The sequence below is a fragment of the Poecilia reticulata genome, unplaced genomic scaffold (genome assembly GCF_000633615.1).
Source record: "Poecilia reticulata strain Guanapo unplaced genomic scaffold, Guppy_female_1.0+MT scaffold_131, whole genome shotgun sequence".
Taxonomy (NCBI): Eukaryota; Metazoa; Chordata; class Actinopteri; order Cyprinodontiformes; family Poeciliidae; genus Poecilia; species Poecilia reticulata.
In genome coordinates, this window is record NW_007615014.1 from 530,104 (window position 1) to 554,344 (window position 24,241).

The 24,241-nt window shown below is 42.5% G+C and overlaps 3 protein-coding genes across 4 annotated transcripts in view; 1 reads left to right on the plus strand and 2 right to left on the minus strand.

Moving 5' to 3' along the window:
• slco2b1 (solute carrier organic anion transporter family, member 2B1) overlaps positions 1-15,550 on the minus strand; it is a 19,097-nt gene extending 3,547 nt beyond the window's left edge. Inside the window, exons 1-12 of one of the 2 annotated variants that reach the window (XM_008401796.2) lie at positions 15,388-15,550; positions 15,150-15,255; positions 13,809-13,946; positions 13,101-13,263; positions 12,785-12,994; positions 11,238-11,336; positions 5,365-5,495; positions 2,796-2,889; positions 2,309-2,473; positions 1,935-2,124; positions 1,611-1,755; positions 122-285 (exon numbers count right to left, since the gene is read on the minus strand). In XM_008401796.2, coding sequence (XP_008400018.1) covers positions 122-285; positions 1,611-1,755; positions 1,935-2,124; positions 2,309-2,473; positions 2,796-2,889; positions 5,365-5,495; positions 11,238-11,336; positions 12,785-12,994; positions 13,101-13,263; positions 13,809-13,946; positions 15,150-15,218 — 1,568 coding nt within the window. In that variant the 5' untranslated portion in view covers positions 15,219-15,255; positions 15,388-15,550. Of the gene's footprint in view, positions 1-121; positions 286-1,610; positions 1,756-1,934; positions 2,125-2,308; positions 2,474-2,795; positions 2,890-5,364; positions 5,496-11,237; positions 11,337-12,784; positions 12,995-13,100; positions 13,264-13,808; positions 13,947-15,149; positions 15,256-15,339 lie in introns of both variants that reach the window. The other variant, XM_008401795.2, reaches the window with a different exon arrangement.
• A 4,724-nt stretch (positions 15,551-20,274) lies between these two features.
• Positions 20,275-21,003, minus strand: LOC103459931 (putative olfactory receptor 52L2). The gene has a single exon (XM_008401869.1). It carries the CDS (start codon positions 21,001-21,003, stop codon positions 20,275-20,277), a length of 729 nt encoding a protein of 242 aa, XP_008400091.1.
• A 765-nt stretch (positions 21,004-21,768) lies between these two features.
• Positions 21,769-23,582, plus strand: LOC103459872 (olfactory receptor 52D1-like). The gene is made up of 2 exons (XM_008401799.2): positions 21,769-22,422; positions 22,493-23,582. The coding sequence occupies exon 2, from the start codon at positions 22,497-22,499 to the stop codon at positions 23,436-23,438; it is 942 nt and encodes a 313-aa protein (XP_008400021.1). The 5' UTR covers positions 21,769-22,422; positions 22,493-22,496; the 3' UTR covers positions 23,439-23,582.
• Positions 23,583-24,241: the final 659 nt, after the last annotated feature.

The window sequence follows — 24,241 nt, forward strand, 5'->3', positions numbered from 1 at the left end:
CATCCAACCAACCAACCAACCAACCAACCAACCAACCAACCAACCAACCAACCAACCAACCAACCAACCAACCAACCAACCAACCAACCAACCAACCAGAAGCCAGCTGTGGCTCTCCTACCTGAGTACCATCATGTAGGAGGGCGTCTGGGTGAAGGAGATGATGAAGCTAGTGATCCCCATCATGACAATGAAGGGTAGCAGGAGATGGGAACAGCCACTGCCGCAGGTCCCGGGCTGGGCTGAACCAGAACCGTCATAGATGCACCGACAGTTTGTAAAGTTCTACAGAAACAGACAGATGGTCGGGATAATGTTGAGGACACTGTTTCCATGGTAACATTCCTCATCCTGAGCTCTGGTATCAGACTTTAAAAACAATGTGAATAGAACCGTTTTTTGGGAGTTCAAAACTCTGAAAACAGAATCAGAACACGTGATCCGGTTTACTCCAGAGGTTCTGTTAAACATTTGGGATGAGAATCATTTCCATCATGTTCTGCTAACGACTCTGAGCAACCTTTGACACCGGCTTACAGAACATCTTTCTTATTCCTCAAGGTTTGGTCCTCACTTGTTTATCATATGAATTTTATATAAAACAAAAAACAAAGAATATCAATTCACTCCATCCACCTTCATCCCTCTGCAACTCCTCACATCACAACTTAAAACCATACAGCTTGTAGTATTAGATTATTTTGTTCAATAAAACATTATTATTATTATAAATTCATAACAGACGATCAGAACTCGACCACCTGCTTGCATGGCCTGACCCAGGTCACCCCGCTGAGAGGGCAGTATGGCCGACAGGTGAAAACAACATGTGAATCATGCAAACTCCAAACCACAAAAATCACATGAAAAAAATGCTGCAAACAAAGGAAATGGGAGCCTGGAGTAAAACGCTGTGATTACAGTAAAAACAGCTGCAAGTATAAAACACTGAAAAGTTCCTCCATAATGGAAGTCCTCCAGTCCAGCAGAGGGAGTCGATCAGCAGATCATATGAGACCCAACCCTCAGTAAAGCAAAGGTTTGTTGTGCTTTTCAAACACGTAGTTTGAAAATCAGCAGCATATTTACGCTGGTAGTATCACAGACTCCAGATTCCCCCTAGTGGTCTGGAGGACGTCATATTTCATATTTTCAGTTGTTTTTGCCATTTGCAGGATTTTCCCTTTTGCTTGTATTTCATGATGTTGGGTGTTTTTTGTTTGTGGCGTTTTTTGTTGAATTTGTTTTTTGGACTTTGCATTGTTCAAATATTTGTGGATCATTTTGCTGTTTGCTGTGTTTGAAGCTGTCGGCCGTCGTAGCTGTGCAGGATGAGTTATTGAACACTAAGCAGAGGTAGTGGAGGTGTTTTCTGCTCCACAGCAGGGCTGAAGCTGATGGTGCAGGTGGAAAAACCTCTGCAGATCATCAGAACGTCATGGAAGCACCAACTGAGCCAGAGGAGATCAGCGGGCAAGTTAGGATGGAGTACCAAAGTAATGGACTGGAGGAGACTCAGACCTGGCTGTGATTTGATGGTTCTGTTGGTCTGATGTAAATCTGGAGTTACTGAATCCATATTCAACTCAGTGACTGAAGACTCAGCTCACCGTGGGTTTTTTGTTTGCGTCCATTACTTTGTACAAACAGCCGGCGTGGCAGGGAGACCTGTACTCCTCGCCATTGGAACCGCAGATGGGATTGAACGCATCCGGAGGACAGCCACAGCCAGCGCTGCACTTTGGGGAAATGTTCCTGGGGACACACAGAGACCAATTCAGCCCAACTGGGATCAGAACCAGAACCACACATTGGTGGAGGAGTTTAAAACAAACCCAAAAAGAACCAGGTCCAACAGAATCTCCTGAGCATGGCTGACTACAGACTCTGGCTGTGAGTTATGAATCACTGATGGAGGCGGACGGAGGCGCTACCTGACAGGGTAAACCTCGGCGACCTTCTGGGTGGAGCAGCCGATGAAGATCATGGGCAGGGCGGAGATCAAGCAGAGCAAGATGGCCATCGTGCACAGCTTGCTGGCGCCGCTGACTGACATGTTGAACCGTCGCATCAGAGCTCCGCCCAGAACCACGCCCAGCACCGCCAGCGGCATCCCAATTCCTCCTGAAGCAGGGAAGTCCAGTTAGAGCAAATCGAGTTTATTATTCTAGAACATTCAGCAACATGGCAGCTCAAAGAGCTTAAAACACAGAAACACAAAGTCATAGAACCAGAACTAGAACATTCTGAGTTCTGCTGAGTTCAGAATCATCTGGAGCCACAGCATTGGCGTTTGCGGCGCTCTCACCAATCATCATGTTGGACAAGGGAATGGTCTGGCTGAACTGCTTCTCGATGAACTTGGGCATGAAGGTGGCGAGGCCGGACACCAGCGCCGCCATGTTGACCAGCGCCAGAACCACCAGCAGGTAGATGGGCCCGCTCAGCGTCCGCAGGGCGATGCGAGGGAAACCTGGGGAATCGGATCTGTTTTAGTTTCAGCTTGGACCGGTTGGGACGTGTAAACACTTTGGGTTTAATTTTTAGGTCAGTAATCTGGAAAACGTTTTTCCAGATGAACGTTTTCATCGTTCATCACGCAGTAAACATGATTGTTCTGCATGTTTACTTGGGCTGAGCCAAAGATCATGATGCAGAGCTTCTGACTCTGAGACAGCAGGCGGTCAGCAGCAAACGGTCAGCAGCAAACGGTCAGCAGCAAACGGTCGGCATCCTGACCCAGAGTGTCCACAGCTGTGTCAGATAGGAAGCAGAAGAGGGAAACCGACTCTTACTTTTAAGGAACTGGAGCAGGGTGAGATCCCTCATGGGGTCGGTATTCGGCGGCGGCTCGATGTCGGTTCTGGACTCCTGGTCGTCCTCTGCATTCTGCACAGAGAGGAACCAGATGAACGGTTCTGGTCTGCAAACGACCATTCACTGTCAGCTGAAGGACCAAAAACAGAGTTTATTTTTCTTTCTTTCGTTCTCATGAAACTGGCCGGCAGACATTCATTTCAACTGAAAAATAATTTTATTCAAACTGATAATATTCTGTCATCTGTTCTCTGGTTTGTCTCTGGAAATGAACCGGACCTGTTTGCAACATGCAGACTCTGCAGCTGGTCTTGAACAGCTGGATCTCTGTCAGGTCGTTGCACAACACCGGGTCAGAGCCAAGTCTCTGACTTTCAGTTTTAACACCAGGTCCAAATACAGACAAACTGACTGACTGTCAGTTTGACTTCTTTTCATTACAGAAGAATGAGGCTCATGTCTGAGTCAGAACCTTTGCTGACCTGGTTTCATGTCAGAACCTGATGCTGCTGATCTGACCCACATTTACATGACATGTAGCTGAATGCTGAATACTAAACTTATAAAATATAATTTTCCCTCCATTGCTCTCTCGCTTTGTCTGCCTTGACCGAGAACTAGACTGAACAGGTTTCACAAATAAATCCATGTGTATATTCATCGTAGTAAATTATATTCCCATGTAGTCAATGACATAGCCCGTCTTTGGTGAATTAATTTGAGAATTCAGACGTTGTACTTGTGGATTTTCCTGTTTTAACGTTGCAATCGATTGAACATGAGTGGGTCTCATTTGTGCTGCCTCTGTGGCTCTGGAAGCATAAACAGATTCTCATACAGATTCCAGGACGCTTTGCTCCAGAAGGAAACAGAAAGTAAAAATTGTTGCTTATTTTTCAGCTGAAGTCTTTTTGCACTGAACTCACTGAAGTCTTTTATAAACTGGAACTCTGTTGCGTAATCTCCTACACAGCTGCATCGTATAGGCGAAAACATGTGCAGAGTTTATATAATGTTTATGCTGCTGCTTGCTAAATGGGTCGGAGCCAAAGCTCACTGAACTCTCTTTACCTCAACAAGCTGCAGCAGGACTGAGCTCCACTAAGTCATATCTAATGACATTCCTGCCTCCTCTTCTGTCCTCTTCTCCGGCTTCTGTCAACAAACCTGATCCTCTGTTCAGCCGTTTAACTGACCTCAGCAGATCTTCATCAGGCAGCGGACCACAGGCGGCCCGCTGCACATAAACTGTGTTCGAGGAAATGACTTCCTCTGGAAAAATCCTCCCAGAGCTGTGAAGACTCCCCTCTAATCACACATCTGACTGGTGGCCTGCAGGAGCTACGCCTGCCCACAAACATTTTAATCACACACATTAGGTGCTACATGAATCATCACGTTGTTGAGCCACAGTGCTTGTTTTTATTGTGAGCAACTGAGTCACAGAGGAACAAGATTAGCCTTGAGCGACAGATGCCTCTGGACAGCAACGGATCACGGTGGTTAGCACACTTCTCAGTGTTGCAACTGGAGCAACAAAGGCAATCCTAGCTACAAGGGACCAGACAATGGGACCCAACGGTCCAGGCTCCAGGCGTTGAACCTGAGGTCCAGGAGGAGCGGAGAGGCTTTCATCCTGAACAGAGTCAACCCAACCAGAGATCTGCTGAACTGGCCAATTCCTCAAGTGTTGATCTGTTGACTAACGGGTCCTCATTCTGTGGGGGTGATGGGTACCTGGTTGCTTTGACAACCTTCCAGTCCTTGTGAACCTGCAGCAGGAGCTGTATGTATCCTCAGCTGGTAGTTTAACTTGTTCCCAGTGCATGTTGGACTTTGCCTGGACTGGACCACATCTGGAGTGATAACGAGGTTTTCTTAAGGTGGCTTCCTTTGAGGAGACGTCTGGCTCTGTTGGTGGATTAAAGCCATAAGCTTCATCACGGCCTGCAGAGGTTCACAGCTGTTTGGCTCCTCTAGGATCTCTGGACTCAGAAGGCAAGGAGTTATGTCATCCATCATGGGACAGTTCAGATAGAGATCGGTCTGAAGGTGTTCCAGTCATGGCCCCATAGGTGGCAGACCCAGAATACTGCTTCTCCTTCAGGTCTGAGTTGGAGCCGTTACCTGACTGGACCAAACTCAGATGAGCAGAAGACAGTTGCTGGTTGGGTCCACCCTGGACTGGTCTAATCCACAGTTCATCACAAGGTAACTCAAGAGTCACACAGGAGAGGCAACAGTGGAGAGGCAACCCCCCCCACCCTACAAACCAAAGATAAACATGGAGACGCTGAACACGCTGTAACTTACAGTGGAATGAAAATGGGGAAATCATGAAAAATGTCCTAATGTAAAAGTCCTGATTCTCATCTCTACACTCTGCAGACAAAGACAGAATCATCACTCATTTTTACATAATTCTTAACCTCCAACATTCGTGTCATGAAAAGTAACTTTTCATGTAATTCCAGGTTCTGCTACGGTGAGTAATGGTGTCTGTTCTGGGGTGAAACGGCGGTAGAGTGATTCGCCAGCCTGACTCACCTCTTTGGGCATCTCTCTGGGGAAGAACAGGTACGGCAGAGCAGTGAGGAAGAGGAAGCTGGAGGCGACAAGGAAGCCCAGCCACCAGGCCCCGACCCAGCGGAGGTCATTCTGATCCAGCTTTATCTCACCTGGACCGCACACACAAAACACAACTTGCATTTAATTTAAACATCCTCCGAATTCAAGAGAAATGATCTCAAATAACATGTTACACATTTCACCATACAGCCGTGTGTTATTTGCTGTTTAATTGATAGTCTGTCTGGGAGGAAGATCTGAGATAATAAATGATGATTAATCACTGGCATTCTGTCACTTTCCCATGAGGCTTTCCATGGAAACTGGATCAAAACCTGTTCAAACCCATCCAGCAGGAATGCTCACGGTTTTACTTTCTCTGTATTTTAGTTTCTACAGATCTACCAATAATCAGGTGCCAGACCCGGCTCTGGAGGACTTTAGTAGGGCCGTCAATGGGCTTTTACATTAAAATAAATACATGAAATTTCATATAAAATAACCATGTTTAATAATACAAAATCAGCAATAACGACTTAAACAGCAACATGTAGAAAAACTAATGTTTCCCATCTCTGAAGTTTATTTCTTTAAATAAAAAATCAATTACTCAGGTAAGAGTAGCAATAATAATATTACTCAAGTAAATAGTACAGTGTAGTAAAACTACTCCTAATTACCCTTTTTAACAAAAAGTTACTAAATAAGTTTAAGCTGATATTTTAGCTTGGCTTAGCTAGTTTAGCTAACTTTATCTGCATCCAGCAGCATCACTCAACTCGATTTGTTAGGAAAAATCTGCCATGGTCTTTKCATTTTGCTCGTTTTCTGCCATGACTCCACCACACACAGCCATGAGGGGCAGACGAGTTGTGCCATGAGACACACAAACATCTCATGGCATGACTCATCTGCCATGAGACGTTCCTCACATGTCTCAGTTTCTGCCCTAAAGATGCAAAAACGGTGCAGACATCTTAATGTCCAGTTGCATTTAAAGACAGCTCAAAAAAAAAAAGTTACAACATAACAGATTAAACTGTTGTAACGGGAAACTGGGAAAGATGTGGGGAACAGAGGGCACAGATAAGGAAGTGTGGGAGGTCCTGCTGCATCAAACTGAGATAGAAATAATAGAAAGTTGATCACTCCGAGGTAAAAAATACAACAAAATAAACAGCTTCCAGCCTACGTCCAGCATGGCTGTCCTCCAATGTGCCAGCTCACAGCAAATGTATCTGAAGGCACATTTAGTCCCGTATTTGATGAAGTTAGACTTTTAACATCACATTTCATGTTCATTAATGTTACCAGCTGCAGTGCTCAGAGTTTCATCCAGGTGAGACTATGAAATCTATTTTCCAGTTTATGAACCACAGTTCGCTCTAAGAAGCTGAGGTAAACTTAAAAAACTAAAAATGAAAACGTTTTCTTATGCAGATGATGCTGTCATGCTTACAGTGCTTTTACAGAACCAGACTTGAACTTAGAACGCTGGAGGCTCACAGTGGCTGCATGAGCAGGTTGGGAAACAGTTTGTCTCAATGTTTTTGTTTGATATCAGTTGATTTTACGGTACAATGAAAATCAGAAATGTGTGACCACTGAGAGTAAAAGAGCGGTTGTTGCACGAACACGCTAACGGACGCTGATGAGAACTAAAAAACATGAACTTTGAAAGCTAGAACGGTGACCAGGTTTTCTTAAAAACCTGGGAGAAAAACTTTATTTCCCAGTCAAATTCAGCAAAGCATCAACTGTCCCATGAAGCTTTACTGAATTGATCAACTGGTCCCAGTCTCCTGTGGTTACTGGGAGAGAGGCGCGACAGTCCGTTTAATTTAAATGTCACAGTTTCAATTAAATATTTAATTAGCAAACTAAATATTTAGCTCCAAACTAAATGTTTTGTTGTTGAGCTAAATATTTATCTCCAAGAAAGCATTTTGCAGCTCACTTCCACTTATTGGTAAGTGAATTTAGAATATTACCAAAATATTAAGCTCTGAGCTAAATACTTCACTTCAAACTAAATATTTAATTAGCAAAAAAACATCTATATTTTGAAACATACCAGTGTTCTTCATTTCTCTCCATAAAAGGCTTGTCATCTATTTAATCAGAGTCTAATTGATCAGCTTCAGTCTGTTCCTGCTGTGTCTGAAGCTGAAACAGACTCCCCAGGACAGATATTTACTGCAGTTTGTCTGGACTGGGTCCACATTTCTGCTTAACCATCTGTTTTCCATTTTCTGTTCTCCTTTGTTGTTTTCATGGGGACATGAAAAATGGGGATCTGTTGAACTAATTCTGCTAAGACTGTTTCTGAACCCACATAACTCAGTAAGAAAGGTCCTTCTATCATGGATCCTGCAAAGTAAACAGTTTCTGAAGAACTGTAACCCAGTCCTTCAGAAAGCCTGGAGAATTAATTTCACCAACACCTGAAAACTAGGACAGCAGATACTGACACTCCCTGGTTTTCATATTAATGCTTGGCAGAGTCAGTTATGCTTCCTGATGACACATTTAAAAACAATGCAAAGTGAAAGTTATTGTGAGTCAGACGTTATTCAAACTGACATTATATAAGACCAGTCACCTGGAGAGTGAAACGTTTGGAAACCACAAATTCATCAGATTGCCGATTTAAACTTTTATCTGCTGGGTTTTTATGAATGTCATTTGGCCGCTGCTCTGTTAAAATTCATCTATATGTCAATGAGTTTAAGAAGCCGTCTGTTCTTCTGTGAATCGGGCCCAGAATGTGAAGCTCAGCATCAAAGCTCTGTAACAAATATACTTTATCTTAGCGCTTGCTGCCTGCTGCCACAGCAGAACAAGAACCAGAACCAGTGGAGGCCACCGGGTTAGCCATCAGAGTTTGACCCAACCCTAACGGACAAACTGAAGCTCAACAGCCCAAAGGCTTAGCATATAATCTGGTTCAAAGACACAACAAAGAACGTGTGAGGAACAAAATACTCTCATAATCCCACATGCTCACACACAAACACGCATTCCTGTCATTGTGTGTTCACAGGAACCTTGATGAATGACTACTTTATGAGAACATTCATCATTACATTCCTTAACTAATAGCCCCTGTGAAAACAAACCCCTCACACAGTGGGCGGTTCCAGGAGAGACTCAAACCAACTTAGTGACTGTCCACGATGCAACATTTGGTGACTCTTCAGACCTTCTGGAGACTTTTTTTGTGCTGTTGGAGGGTTTAATGGCGACAGCAGCAGCGCTCCATCTGGAGTGAGCAGCGGGTGCTGCCCGTCACTCTTAACTCTGTAGTCGGTCGTTCTGTTTGCGGGAATTTTACCGCAATAAGTTCAGAGCTTATACTTTCAAATTTTAAATTTGAAAGCAGATTTCATCTCTCTGCTCTCAAAACTTGTAATTCTTGCGTTCAAAACTTCTGCTCTCTTTCAAATATTCTCTGTTCTCCCTCAGATTTTTTCCTCCCGTGCAAACTTTCTCTCTGCACGGATCAAATCTGCGCTCGCAAACCTTTCTGCTTGCTTGCAAGTTATTTTCTGCTCTCTGGTGGGTCAAGGAGTACCGTCACCTAGCAACCATTCCAGCCAATAGAATCACAGCGTTCCACTGGGTGTGCTTGATAACATCTAGTGGGTCTGCCTGTGAGGCTGCAGCCAATAACTGCATCTCTTCTTCTCACCACGTATAGAAAACAACTTCCGCTCCTTCCTCCGTGTTTGCAGATGTCAGGAAGTCATGACACGCTTACAAAACAATAATCGTTTGTTTTTGTCAGCTTAATGGTTTTCCAACTGTGAAGAACTTAAAGAAAGGTTTTGACCATATTGCTGGAGAAAACAAAAATAGCATGTCTATGTTCTCTATAGTTAACCTCTGCTAAACCATCTAAAACTATTTATCATTTTACTCTCTGTTTCAGACATTTCACGTAGCAAATAATTTTTTAGCCTATTGATATTGTAGCTAGTTAAAATGGATCTTTTTTTTTACTACATTCAAATATGTAGGTTACATCGAACAAGCAACACGAGCATATTAGCTACTTCTGTTTTTTTATTTTACTTGTTTCCTTGAAATCTATTGAGATTATTAATCTCTTTTACAAAAGTCTCAGTATGCAGAACGTGTTCATCTGGGCTGTTATGGAAATAAGTTATTATGGCCAAAATCCAGTCAGCATATAGCAGAAAATGCAACTTAAATAAAAACATTTTAATGGTGGAGTGTGAACTCCACATGAGGAAACCTTTTAGACAGTTAATCAGCAAAAAACAAGTTGACTTGGGGATTAGTTTCACTTTAAGGATTATATAAAAAGCCAATGAAGGATTCAGAAACATGAAGTTAGAACTACATGAGCCTTTGCTGCCAAAATAAAAATGAAGAAATATAAATGTAGAAAAGACACTGTCTCAATGATTCAATGTGCTCTCACATTCAAAGTGGAAGTAAAAGACATGAGAGTTTACTTTCAGTTAAACATTAAAAGTATGTTCACTCCCTTACAAGTTAAAAGGTCCAGAATGATGTTGGCTCCGTTTCCTGCAGTCCTCCACTGAGTTTAAATATTATTAATAATAATAATAATATGCAGAGATAGAGGCCAGGTTCTTTCCTAAAATAAAAAGGTAGGAAACTAAAATAATGTTAAAGTGACCGGGTTTAACATTTTGATTCATTGGAGAATGTGCATTTAATTGTTGACCAGATTCTTTTACAACTCAATTATGAAAACCTTTGAACTGAGTTGAATTGGTGCAAAGTCTTGATTTATGATGACCTATGAGCACTACCCACACACAATCAGAGTTGCAACATCTTGTCTTTCTTGTACACACACACACATACACACACACACCGTATGAAGAAACGTGCTTTTGTTCCGACAGGTCTGCCAACTGTAGATCTGTTAATCACAAACATGTCAAACTGGAGCAGCACCTGAGCGAACATCAATCTGAAGATCACAACAGCTAAATTGAAATCTACTGAAATGTGTTTTTATTTCCTGAACCCACTGTTTGTTTGTATCGCTGCTGAATCTGACCTCACATGTTTAAATACTGATTTACTTTAGCTCAGTTTCTGAGCATTAATGATTTAATTGCATTGTTTTTTTTCTTGCTAGATGCTGAATGAATATTTACTGAATAATAAAGTGTTTTTATTTTTCAGCTGTAAAGCAGCTTGAAGAAGCAGGGAAATGCCTCCTGTTGAGATAAAAGTAGCATCCTGCTGAGTGACCTCTGACCTTTACTATCTGCAAAAGCAGCCAAGTGTGAATCTTTCCCTGGTTCTGAAATCAAGCCTTAGACATTTGTAACTGAAGGCTGGTCCCTGCCAGCAGCTCGGTCTGTGAAACGCCTGAAGGGTTTATTTTCTCTGGCTTTTTTTCGCGGTGAACACCCCGAGGGTTCAGCGCTGCTGCTGCATGCCTGACGCAAACGCTGAACTAAAAGTGGAGCACGCTTGTTGGAAGTCACTGTTTTCTTCAGGAACTGCTGGATTCCAGGAAACGGGTTGGAGCTTTTAAACGCTCCTGGGTTCAAATTGATGTTTGTTGTTCTCATATTTCCTGCCCACTCCCCAGTGATAAATATAATTTCTGTAGAACAAGGAAACAATGAGTTCCCTAAAGGGCGTACATTTGACTTTAATCATCTATGTTTTGCTCCTGGTAGTTTTAGCAGTCAGTTGGTGAGTGACCCGCATCCATTCCTCTATTTCACTTTGAGCGTCTGTGTGAAACAGGAAGTCCCCCCTTTTGTTTGCTAATGTTAAACAAGTGAACCGTCTGTGTTTTGGTCCAGCTGGGACCCGTCAGCAGAGTGAATCCTCACCTTTGGGCAGTTTGTCAAAGTCCACATAGAAGCGCAGAAGGAAGGATCCAGTGACGAAGCCAAGCGCCGGGCCAATGGAGGTCATGGCAAGGAGAATACCTGCAACACATCAAAGCAAAACTTCAGAGAAAAACAGAAACAACTAAACCTTTCTTTAGTGCTTTGAGTCAATCAGCGCCAGAAACACATCAGTTCAGACTCAAAACTTTGTTTATAACCAATACCCGTCAACGCACCAACGTTTGAAGAAATATTACAGACCTGACATGTTGCTGCTCATGGATCCCAGATGGTAACCAGCAAATTTTCTGTTTGTTGGTGTATTTGTGTATTTTCATGCATTCTGATTCCTGAGTTTTTAATTTGGATGTGAACAATCGTTAGAACATCAAGTTACTATGAAGGAGTTTCAGCTGAGCAGAGAAGAACCGGTGAGATTTAGATCTGGGATTCAGATTCAGGTCCAGGAAACCAGTTAAAGTAGGTCAGTCAGATAAGCTGCAGTTTCACAATTATGTTTATTTTAATCAGTATTGCTATTTGACTACACTGACAGATGAATAAATATTTTATTTGTCTATATAATGTTGAACAACCTGCAGGTTGTCCTGAATGATCAGGACTTTCTGAAACTCTTTGCTCAGGTCTAGTGGTTGCAGAACCTGAAGATTAAAAACTGTAAATATCTCTGTTGTTGGTTAGCTATTCATTACTTTAGCACCAAAAAGGGTTTATAAATTGAAAATGTTGTTGATTTTCTCCATATGTAGTTTTAAATTAAAATGTGATTAATCACTTACAGACCCTCCCATTGACTTGATTAATAGTTTAATCGAGCCCCACCTGTAGTTTAACCGATGTTAGATTAATCTGGTCCAGTAGAAAACTGGACAGAAGCTCTGAGGCATGATGGGACGGCAGATGGGACGTCTTTCAAATTAAGGTTGAACTTGTCTCTGCTAACGTCTTCAGGAGTTCATTACAGATATTACTGGATTCCAGTGAACAGCTCAGTGAGTTCCTGGATGGCTTTCAGCTTCTCGTTGAAAGAAGCTCACACGGATCTCACGTCTGACACGAGATCCGTGTGAAGGGCCATGATTTGATCTCTGGGAACCTGAACCTGTCAGTCCGATCTCTCCTGTTCTCCTGCCACTTACAGCCAACAATGTGCTAGCAGCACAGCGAGAGGCCGTTTCCACCAACGCGGTCTGGAGTCCGAGTTCTTGAACCAGTGGTCTGTTCTCCAGACTGCAGATTGCTAAGTTAAAGGAAGATATGCAAACAAAGCAGCAACAGCTCCACCATCTTGCGCTCTGCTACCCTGTTGTGTAACACCAACAGCTGACGATACATGCTGGGTTCCCCAAACTTAAGGGAACGGGTGTCGACTCTCAACGAAGCACCAACGTTAGAAGAAACCAGTTCATGCACGAGAGTTTAGTTTGTAGAAACGAAAACACTCTGAACTTGTTAAATTTGCCCAACATTAGAAACAGAGGCTACGAGGTTCTTGACTGGGTTAAAGTTTATTTTTGGTCTCCTACCAAGGTAGAGCGGAGAATTCCTCCTGCTGGCATAGTCGTCGATGTAGGAGATGCCAAAGGGCTGGATGGGAACGGCGCCGATGCCCAGCAGCAGCTGGCCCAGCAGCAGAAGCGGGTAGACGGCCCACTGGGTATCGCTGTCCTCCTTCTGGCACGTCAGGTTGGAGGGCAACGAGGATAAGCAGAGGCCGGACTTGTTATTGCTGGACGCTGTAGGGAAACAGACAGGCTCACCCTCAAGCGGCAAAGCAAACCTCCATCTCAGGAGAAAATGTTTAGGTCCAGCCTGGATGAGAGGTCAGAGCGCGGTTCTTACAGGTGATCATGTCCGTGTAGGTGTAGTGTCCACTCAGGAAGTGAGGCACAGCCATCAGCAGCGAGGCCAAGCACGCCAGCAGAGCTCCGCCCCCGATGTACCGCGGCCGGTGGACGCGGCTTCCAAAGAAACTCACAAAGACGATGAGGACGGTGTTCCCCACCTGGACACGAGAGCAGAGGGATGGGTGGAGGACAGGAAGACGCAGCAGAGGGGAGAGTAACTGTGTAGGTCATAATCTGGAACAAACTTCCAGAAAACTGCAAAGCAACCGAAACACTGAGCTCCTTTAAATCAAGGCTAAAACCTCACCTGGTCAGAGGTGATTAGCAATAAAGTCAACATATTTGATTTGTATTTGCGTGATGATGGCGTTTGACTAAATGTTTATTGCTCATTTAGTGAGTGATGACTGTAGGATGTGTTTATGGCACTTAGAACTATCTGAAATAAAATCCATTTATCAGGTTCTTATTGTTCTGTTTGGTTCAAATGAAACTCACTGATGATTGTTGTTGGAACAGAACAAAATGTGGAAAAGTCCAAGTAGGGTGAATATTTTGACCTTTGACCTGGCGCTGCTGTTGCCTCAGATTTTATTTTGTAACATTTCGGTGCTGGTGCGGTTCAATGCTCGGTCTCCATCTATCATCATCATGAGACCTTTGAGTTTGAATCGAGGAGAAGCTCTCCAGCTGCGGCACTGACCTCGTTGAAGGCGGCCAGGATCCCGGACTTCTGGCTGGACAGGCCGTAGCGCCTCTCGATGGTGGAAATGGAGCTCTTCATGTAGCCTGACACCAGAAGCTGAGCCAGCTGCAGCAGACTGTGGCACAGCACAAACACCTGCAGGCAGAGGGAAGACAACATGGCAGCTGTTTCATCCTCTGCTCCAACAAAAGAGCTCAGGAAAGTCCTGATCCACTCCACATTTTCCTCCCCTCTCTGCAAACCACCAGATCTCCCTGGATATGTTTTTTTCATTCCAGGAAACTCCGGCAGCTTGGAAGAAAAATAGAAAAGTGTGGGAGGTTGGACCAAGAGTTTCAGAATGAAAACAGGAACAAAATGTTCTGAAAGTCAAACACAGAGTTTATTTGGGACTTTAGACCTGAAACCTTCACATTTACGTGAACAGAACAATGACTGGATGGATTAGTCCAGACATCAGGAAGCAGCAGGATTCCTCCAGGATATCCAGAGTTTTCTGGTTCTAACTGCTAAAAACCACAGCTCTGCTTCAGTGGATAAACAAACAGCTTCTGCTAAACAACAGTCCAGCTTCCTTTCATCTTCACATCTTCTGGACATGCTAACAACTTTAAACAGTCATTTAAGCAAATGCTGTTCAAATATTGCAGCAATAGTTGAATTGTTTTATCTCATGTTACACCCTGCAGACACTCTGTCTGCGCTGATGAAGATTCCTCTACTTGAACACTTTAATGCTACAATTGGCGGCAGTCTGACCTGCTGTCTGATTGGTTAAGTTGATTGTAATTTGATTACTTTGATGCGCTCTTGGAACAGAGCTTTGTTCCCATCTGTTGGTTAAAAATGTTGAGCTCACATATTTGTTTAATAATTTAGCAGCAAAAATGAGTTTTAAACTGAAAATGTTGCTAGTTTTGTTTATTGATTAAAATGCTTGGTTTTTAATTAATTACAAAGTCTGCAAGATTAAAGATTAAACAAGATTAAAAATGTTATTCAAGCCTCAATATTAATTTTCTATGATGTCACAAAAATAAGCATCAACATAAATCAACTCAAATGTGAATTAACTAATCAGAAGCTTAAGAAAACCTCATCATAATCAGGGTTTTGTTTTGCTCTTACCCGAGTAATTCTTAAACGTCACACTTTAAAAAAGACAAATATTTTTTAGATTCAAAATTTCGTTAATTCAAACTGACTTGAGTCAGAAAAGGTTTGATTTAAACAGAGAGAGAATAGAATCCGGTGTGTTTCCACACAGTGAATGTTGGTTTCCGCCAACCATCCATCATATCAGCAGAGTCTGCTGCTCCACCCTGAACCCAAACCGACCTTGATGCTGCGGAATGGGCTCCAGCGGCGGCCCGCGGACCCAGAGAAGTTCATGCTGTCGGCCACCATCTTTTCTCTGCGGCCGGTGGGGACAGGAGAGCAGAACCTGCAAAACACACAGTGATGAGGCCGACTGGTGCGGTCGGATCTGGACTCTGTCATTAGCTCCCGAACCGCCTCCCACTCGCACATTTCAGACAGTCACGTCACTCTGCACACACAGCACATTTCTGCAAACCTCAGAGAGAAAAGTAAGACAGGAGTGAAACTGCAGAGGAACCGAAGGCGAAATCAGAGGCGACCGTATGTAGCAACCCCCCCCCCTGAGGTCTGGTGGCGTTCAGCCCGACCTCTGGGCTCCACGAAGGGCCTCCATCTTTCCGTTAATTCCCCACGTCTCCATGGTAACCAATGTTTCATTACAAAGCCGTGGATCGTTTTCTGCAGCATTTAAATAAAAACAGGCTGAAACTGAGAGTATGTCCTCTGCGCAGYACGGCCATCAGTCCGCCAAAAACGTAGAAAAATTATATTAAAAAACCCTAAAAAAAACAACGTGGAAATTTCCGAGTTTCAAAAGTCAGAAATCTCCATGTTTTTTCTAGAAATTTTCAGAGTAATCTTAATATTTCACAAATTTTTGTCTTTTCAAACTCGTTTTTTCTAGAAAATTTCTGAGCCTAGTATCAAAATCAATTTTTTTTCTTATCAAATTTTAAACTTTCTTAGTTTTTTATTTCTGATCTTAATATCAAAATGTATGATTGTTTTTCTATCTACAAATATGTTGTGGTAATCCTCAGGTCAGATGGTTACGGAAGAGGATTTGAGCCACTGGAAAAAAAAATTCTGAGATTAAAGTCAGAATTCTGACTTTTTTCTCAGAATTCTGAGATTAAAGTCCGAACTGTTTTTTTTTCTCCAATGGCCCTAATCCTCTTCCGTAGATGATGTCTCTGCTTGGTGAGGAAATCATCAAATGTTCAGCGCTGAGATTAATCTGATTAATGCTTAACTTTGTAAGATTGAAATGTAAAAATACATATTTTCAAAAAATACTAAAGAAAATGTTTGATTGTCTCAAACCAAACATCTGCGGGTTTTCATTTTCAGAAAATAATTTTGTTACAAACATAATAGAGAAATGTTGAAACACTGAACATGGGCATTTGATTAAATGTAATGTTTGTTTTCATAATGGGTTTGTAATGTTTTTAAGTGTAAAGCACTTTGACCTGCCTTTGACTTGTTGAGGTTTGCAGCTCAGGTTCTGTTTAAACTGCAGGAAAAAAGCCTCCATTAAAAGATAATTTCAACATTTCTTTGATCGATTATCATTCAGATTCTCCTCTGCCATGTTTTTATTTATTGAGTAATCTGTTCCAGGTGATTTAACTTCCTGTTTCAACAGGAGACAGTTCCTTATCAGAGCATCGTCAGCTCAGTTTCATCTGGATGGCAACCAGATTAAGATGGAGCAACACTTCCTGCATGATGTCAAACTGACTGGACTGGTTTCCTGTCTCCCATGCAGCAGCAGTGAAGCTTCATGACTTCCTCTGGAGTAAAACCTGAGTCCAGTTGCAGCTCGGTCACCAGCAGAACGATAAACCGCTGGACTCGCTAACGTAGCAGTCGGCTAGCTGTTTGGAGAGATGAGGTCATCGGGGTAATAATGCTGGAACAGGAGCAGAAATAGCTTTTCTCTGAATACAGACAGTATTTTGGACTCAGTTTGTCGCCTCTCCTCGTTCGCTGCTGTCAGCAAAACAATCCCAGAGCTTTTTAAAGCCTCTGTAGGGTTCCGGTTTGGAAGGTCTCCTCTTCCTGCTGCTTCAGGCAGTAAGACTGAAATTCAAACATCGTCCCTCTGAGCTGACTGAGCTCATCACACTTTTGACTTCAACATTTTATTATTTCCGGCATGGAAATAAATGTAAGAATTATGATCCACAAACCTGAACGCAGCTAAAAAAAACCCCCAAAAAACATTGTAAAACAATGTAAAAAAACAACAACATAAAAATATCATAAAACATCATAAAAACATCATAAAAACATCTATCTTATGATTGACTCAGTTGAGAAATTTAAAACCGTTTCATGAACTCCAGTAACTCAACTTCTGCTCTCTGATTGTTTCTTTTTATTCCAATATTTAGTTGTTGTCTCGTTAAGCGGGTCTCCTTTAGAAAGGCTGAGGCTCTCAGGGGACCCCGATCATCACGTTAAACTGACCTGAGATGATTTCTGTGTGCTTTTGCATCTTTTGCATCGTTCTTTGGCTGATTTTAAATGTTCAAATCTWMTGATTGTTCCGACTCTTCCTGGTGGTTCTGACGGACTGCGTGGTGCAGAACCTCCTGCAGATCCCGCTTTTAGAGTTAATCATTAACTCTTGGCGTTATCAGCAGGTTTTACAGCAAACCATCAAAGTTGCGTTGCAAACATTTGGAATAAAATGTGAAAACAGAAAAAGCTTCAGAGTTCTTTGCAGTTTTCGTGCAGATGGTGATCAGATTAACTGATCAACTGTTTCCTGATMAATTAAATTCAGAGTTCATCTATAATTTGAAGGTTTTCAGTGAAATCAGAACAGCCGCGTTTCTCCAGCTGCTTCAGGCTGAATTAGTTTGATTCCGATGAGCTGAAGCCGCTTCGGGCTTCAGGTCTCCTCTAAACCAGACCAGCAGCAGCATGAAGACCCATCATGATGAAGATGAAGGAAACAGAGAAGAAGACTTACTGTGAAGGTTTCAGCAGAGCGGCGGCGCTGGTTCTGGTTCTGCTCCTATGCTGCAGCCTGAAGCTGATCCAGGAAGGTGGGGCAGCGGGAGGAACCAGGAAATTTGGAGACGCTGTTCGGATTCGGATCAGACACCCATCAGAACCGGTCGGACGCTCTCCTCTGCTGTTTGACTCAGCGGAGSYTGTCCCCCCGGCCGGTCCGCTTCACATCTGGACCTGGGATCGAACTGGCTCTGTCAGCTCTTCTCCTGCAGGATTCAGATTCTGAATCTGGACCAGGAATCTGGTTTCCCCTTTAAACCGAACTGTCTGTGAGGTTAAAGCTGTACTTTTATTAATTTGGTGGACCGGCTGCAGTATACGCTGCTGGAGACTGAAAATAAATTAATTGGTCACAAGTAACTAAATGAAGTTTATCAAAATTATTTGATCTGCATTTGTTTAACTTGACTTCTTAAAGGAGCAGCATYGTGTTTTCCAGCCACATCGACATTCACAATCAATAACTGTGTTACCTTCAGTTATAAAATGCTTCATATGTCAAATATGACTTAAATAACATTTAATTCCTAATTTAACTCCTTGAAATTGAGCCTCTGTCTCTTTAAAAAATCCTGCTCTTTCTGAAGCTCCGCCTCAAGGAAGTCATCTCAACATGGCTCCTCTGTTAACCCTTTAAAGTTTTTACCAGCCATGCTCTGTGCAGCAGCTCCTATAATGAGCTCAYCAGATGTTTGCTAATTGCTGCTGACTAGTCTGAAGGAGCTGAGTGGCRGAGGAGCTGCGCCTCGAAGTTGGGGCTAAGCCCACTCAGGTGTTTTAAAAGTTGAATGGTTGCCATGGAGATTAAAGGATTTCTCAAACATCAAAACATTAATACATGATTTAAAGATAAAATGATTTTACATAAAACTGCCCGTTTAATAAACTTCATAAATTAACTTGATTACTTGTGACCAGTTAACATAGTATATATACTTAAGTTGAATCAGTTGTTCATTATTTTCAGTGCAGGCTGACCATGCCTCCCTTTGCTACTCTCTCCTACTACTCTCCAGTTATTCATTGTTAACAGCTTTATCTTTTCTCTCCAGACTCAGGAGGCAGGTCAACTTTAATACTTTGACCTAAAACCCTGGAACGTAACTGAACCCAAACCATCAAGAACTGAGAGCACTGGGAGCATTGGGAGGTATAATGACAACTGGTGATCAGAGGAAATAAAACTCCTTCAAAGTAAAAGTGAACAGAAGTTGATCAGCAGACGTATCCGCCCATGTTCCTCTCATTTCCCTGTTCCAATCAGAAACAGTGAGATAAACCAGCCTAAAATCAGACTGACTTTTAAAAGGGAAAAATCTGAAAAGTGTGACATGCATCTAAATTCAGCCCAGACCAGTCCATCCTTCTAACTCTTGTACAGCAGGTCTCTCAGGTTTTCCTCTTTGAGCTGATTTGATGCTTTCTTGGGTTTTGTTGTGAGACTGAAACTGTCCGGTTCTTCTTCATCTGCTCCACATTCACTTCCTGTTTGTTTTTGCTGACATCCTCTCTATTTCCTGTCATGTTTTTCCATCAGACTCAGACTTTTAAAAATAAATCAAGTCAAACTGATTTCCAGACTTCAGCAGGACTTTGGCTCTAAMGGCCGGGAGTTATGGCTGAAGGCGGTCCGGTAGCRCGACCATCAGGCCGTMTTCATCAAGACCAATATTAAGCTTCATATCAAGCTTGAAATATTTATTGYTCATCCTAAAGTTGTTACAAATCCTCTTCTGCCGAGAGAAACCTGACCTTMTCCTTCCTCCATGAAAACAAAAAGCTGTGTTTTTCAGAAATGTGTTTTTCAGAATGTGGGTCAAAGGAAAAAAGACAGGAATATGAAATTATGACAGTTTTTATTGATTCAAAGTATTAGTGGAAATGAATGAAATGTTAACTTTGGTAAAAACACCAGAGAACTGTTCAGATGGGACTGCTATGTATGCTGTAACCAGCAGGGGGAGCCACAGTCCGGAAAACCCTCCTCAGCAAGACGAAAACAGGATCTTTTACTCTATATGGACAATGTGGAAAAAATCTTTACATTGGAGTTAATAATCTGTGTCGACATTGCTTTAATCGATAAAATAAATWGTTTGATCATTTACAGCTTAAATTTAACTCATTAACTCTCAGCGACTCCTGAAGAAATCCTGCTGGTTGGAACATAATAATAATAATAATAATAATAATAATAATAATAATAATAATAATCTGTTAGTCATTTTTGATAGATTGTGGAGTTTCTGTCTGTTCTGTCTGCTATGTGGATGGATGAACAGAATCATTTCTTTCATGCACAGATGAAAGAAAGTGCTGTCGGGTTATGTTGGACTCAGACTGATGATTGGACCTTTCTGGGCTGAAACCAGCTGGTCAGAACCTTTTTCACCTCGTTGGACTGAACTCCGTAGATGATGGGGTTCAGGCTGCAGGGGATGATGTGGTACAAGATGATGGCCATCTTCCTCTCCTCTGCGTACTGCGGGAAGCGGTGCAGAGCAATGCTCACCTTCCCGCTGGTGAACATGATGATGTAGACGATGAGGTGTGTGCTGCAGGTCCGTAAGGCTTTACTGTTGAGGGATTTGCACAACCAGAACCAAGGCCGACCCCAGGCAGAGACGGTCAGCTTCACCACCATCCTGTTGGTCATTATCACAGAGTAACGCAGGGGATTACAGATGGCAACATATCTGTYGAAGGCCATGATCATCAGCACCGTCTGTGTTGAGGTGCCAAACGTGTGGACCAGGAAAGCCTGAACCACACACTGATGGTACCCGATGAGGCGCTCAGCCGGCGGCATCAGGATGTCCGACATGACTCGAGGCAACACAAGACAATTTCCTAAAATATCCTTGAATGCCAGGTTGCAGAACAGCAGAAACATGGGCTGATGGATGTTTCTGTCAACTAAGATCAAGAGGATCATGCCAGCATTGGTGACCAGAACAAACAGGAAGGAGGAGAAGAAGAAGAAGAACAAAGGGAGCCTGGAGGACCTGGTGACCATCAGCCCCTCCAGCTGCAGCGTAAAGATGTTGAAGGTGGAGTTTTCCATTCACCTGGAACAGAGCACGTTCACACACATTCAACATGTTCTCAAATAAACTCAACAGTTCAATCATCCAATTTAAACGAAACAATAAATCTATGAGTTGCAGGTTATCGTTTCATGAACCAGTTAGAGAAGCTGGTACCTGCTGGTTTCCAGTGGATCCAAACCCAACCAATCATCTGGCAGCAGACACAGCCTGGGATCCTTTTTTTATCAGAGTCTATTCAACAGAGAGAGATGCATCAAAATGGTTCCCATAGAAACTGTCACAACATAAAGTTACCATGTAGAGGAAAACAACGACGTCGTCAGACTCAAGGTTCAGTCTCACAATCTGCTGCGATTCTAAAACAATAAACTTCATCATATCGTTTTCCAGAGTACATTTTATTACTCCTTTGACCCAAAAAGAGCCTTCAGAATCCAATTTATGGAAGACGAACCAAACAGCAGAACTCTCTGACTGCAAATAGGAAACTGGTAGCACCAACCTGCTGGAACCCAGAGGAAGGAAAACAATGATCTATGTCATTTCTGAACACTTTACTCCAAACCTGTTTATTGAGGACACATTAAAAAGTTTTATTTGATGAAATCTGAATTTGTTTTGTGTCGTTGTTCATAATGTAAGTGGAGGAGTTCCGGTTATGCTGTGTGCTCTTATTTTGAAAGGTGAGGCTCTGTTGTGGTAGCCATGTTGGCCCTGAATGGCTTGTATTCCTCGTGCTGGAGACYGGAAGAAGGGAAGTTTGTGATCAAASGGAGACGAGTTCCCGTACTTCAGAGCTATTTCAACTCTTATTGTCCTATTGAACACGTCTGAAACTCACATCCCACATGCAACAYACTACTGAATGATAGTAGGCCACAGGCCGCAGCGCTCTATTTATGGCAGTAAAGATGGTTGTCATCTCTGATGGATTGTAAAGTTTCTGAGAGCGACAGCACAGTCAGCAGCTGGTCGGTAGATGAAGGAAGCTGATAAAAGCTAACAGCTAACAGCAACGGCCTTTAGTGGAGCATTGACTGCAGTTTCTGAACYGGTTTTGATCCGGTACTGTTTGGATGTGGACCCGGACCAGGAGCAGTCAGTTGGGATGTGATGCATTCACTGACTCAGACTGCTTTCATCTCTTCATTATCAGATTGACCGTCTTTCTTCRTCTGCTGTCTTGCGTTAACAACRGAAAAGTCAGATAAAATGTGGCATGACTGCAGACGCTTTGAAAACATATGAAATAATTATTTAACCTATAAATAAGTTTAGTTGAGCAATGATGCAACCTTCCTGGTTGATTTCTGTTGCTATGACCACAGAGTTGACGTTGCCTCTCTAATGAATGGACGTCTTCATAAAACTGACAAAGCTGGAAGTCTGTCGCCACTCTGTCCATTAAATCAAGAGGAAGGAAGAAAACTCTGGTAATATTTACAGTTTTTAATTTCATTTAATTAAATTGTTCCAAGAACTTATTTGGTGCTTCTGTTTCAGACTGATGGAAAATTTCACCTTCAACAGCTTCACTCTGCAGATGGAAGGGATAAAAGTGACTCCAACATCGATGTATCCTCTCTTTTTCTTCTTCCTCTYCATCTATCTGTTCATTATGATATCTAATGTGGGGATTGTGATCCTAATTTGCATGGACAGAAGCCTCCATCAGCCCATGTACCTGCTCTTCTGTAACCTGCCGTTTAACGATATTCTTGGTAACTCGTACATGGTTCCCCGCCTGATGTCGGATATCTTACTGCCGCCGGCTGAGCGCCTCATCASTTACTATGAGTGTGTTGTTCAGGCTTTCTGTTCTCACATTTTTGGCACTGCTTCCCACACGGTGCTGATGATCATGGCCTTCGACAGATATGTTGCCATCTGTAATCCTCTGCGTTACTCTGTGATAATGACCAGCAGGATGGTGGTGAAGCTGACCGTCTCTGCCTGGGGGTCGGCCTTGGTTCTGGTCGGGATTCTGCTGGGCCTGACTGTCCGTTTGAGCCGCTGCAGGACTCTGATCACCAACCCGTACTGTGACAATGCCTCGCTGTTCAAGCTGTCCTGTGAGAGCGTGGTGATCAATAACATCTATGGCCTGACCTTCACCGTGGTTCTGCTGACAGCCTCCATCAGCAGCATCGTCCTCACCTACGCCCGGATCACCATGGTTTGTCTGACCAGCAGGAACAAGTCTGTGAACAGCAAAGCCCTGAAGACCTGCAGCACACACCTCTTCATCTACATGATCATGTTTGTGTGTGGAAAGTTTCACATTGTGGTCCATCGCTTCCCTCAGTTCGTAGACCAAAGGAAACTGGTAGCCATCTTGTTCCACATCATCCCCGGCAGCCTGAACCCCGTCATCTATGGAGCTCAGTCCAAAGAGATCAAGAAACTCCTGTCGAGGTTGTTCCGGTCCAGACAAGTTCTGTCATCGTGATGATGAATATCCAAACTCCAAATCAAGTTCTCATTCTGTTTTCAAACATTTCTTACATGTACTTTATATTTTCTGTATTTGGATGTTTTAAACATCTGATCCAGACAAATATTACAATGTTCTGCTGTCATTGCACCAAGCTGAATTTTGTTCATAAATATTCATGTTTAAGTCTTTGAAAATACTAATATGAAATTATGTTTTTGTTCATAAGCTAATTTATTTTCTTTGATATACAAGAAAATTAWGTGGAAAATCTGATTTCAAAATAAAGTTCCTAATTGATGAACAAAAAACAAAGGAACAGTCCTTGTTCTCAGATTCGTTAACAGAAAGTTCATGAAGGGTAATTTTTTAATCAGCTTATTTTTTTTGTTGCTTTCTTGTCTTATTTTTTGGATTAACTGACAATGGTGTCATGTGTCCCTAAACTAGTTCTTCATTTCATAATTAAGATATAATTTATTTGGCTATGTGCATTTCTGGTGGATGATTTTCATTTATACAGAACTGTTTTTGTAAATCAGACTGATTTGACTGATTTAGATTTCTGCCTCCAAACTCTGCAAAGCCCTGCTGAAGATCTAAATATTTGGTTCTAGATGGTCCAACATCATCATTGATTCTGYCTTCTCTTAGCTCAACCCTCAGGTTTTAGACGTTATTCAGTTGCAAGGACAGAGATAGCCATAGAAGAAATGTGATTATGTTTTAGTTTATAAACCTGCTGAAAACCTGAACCATCGAGTCCACCAGATTAGTGTTCAGGATTTCCCAGTATTTTCAGGTTTAAAATCAGAATC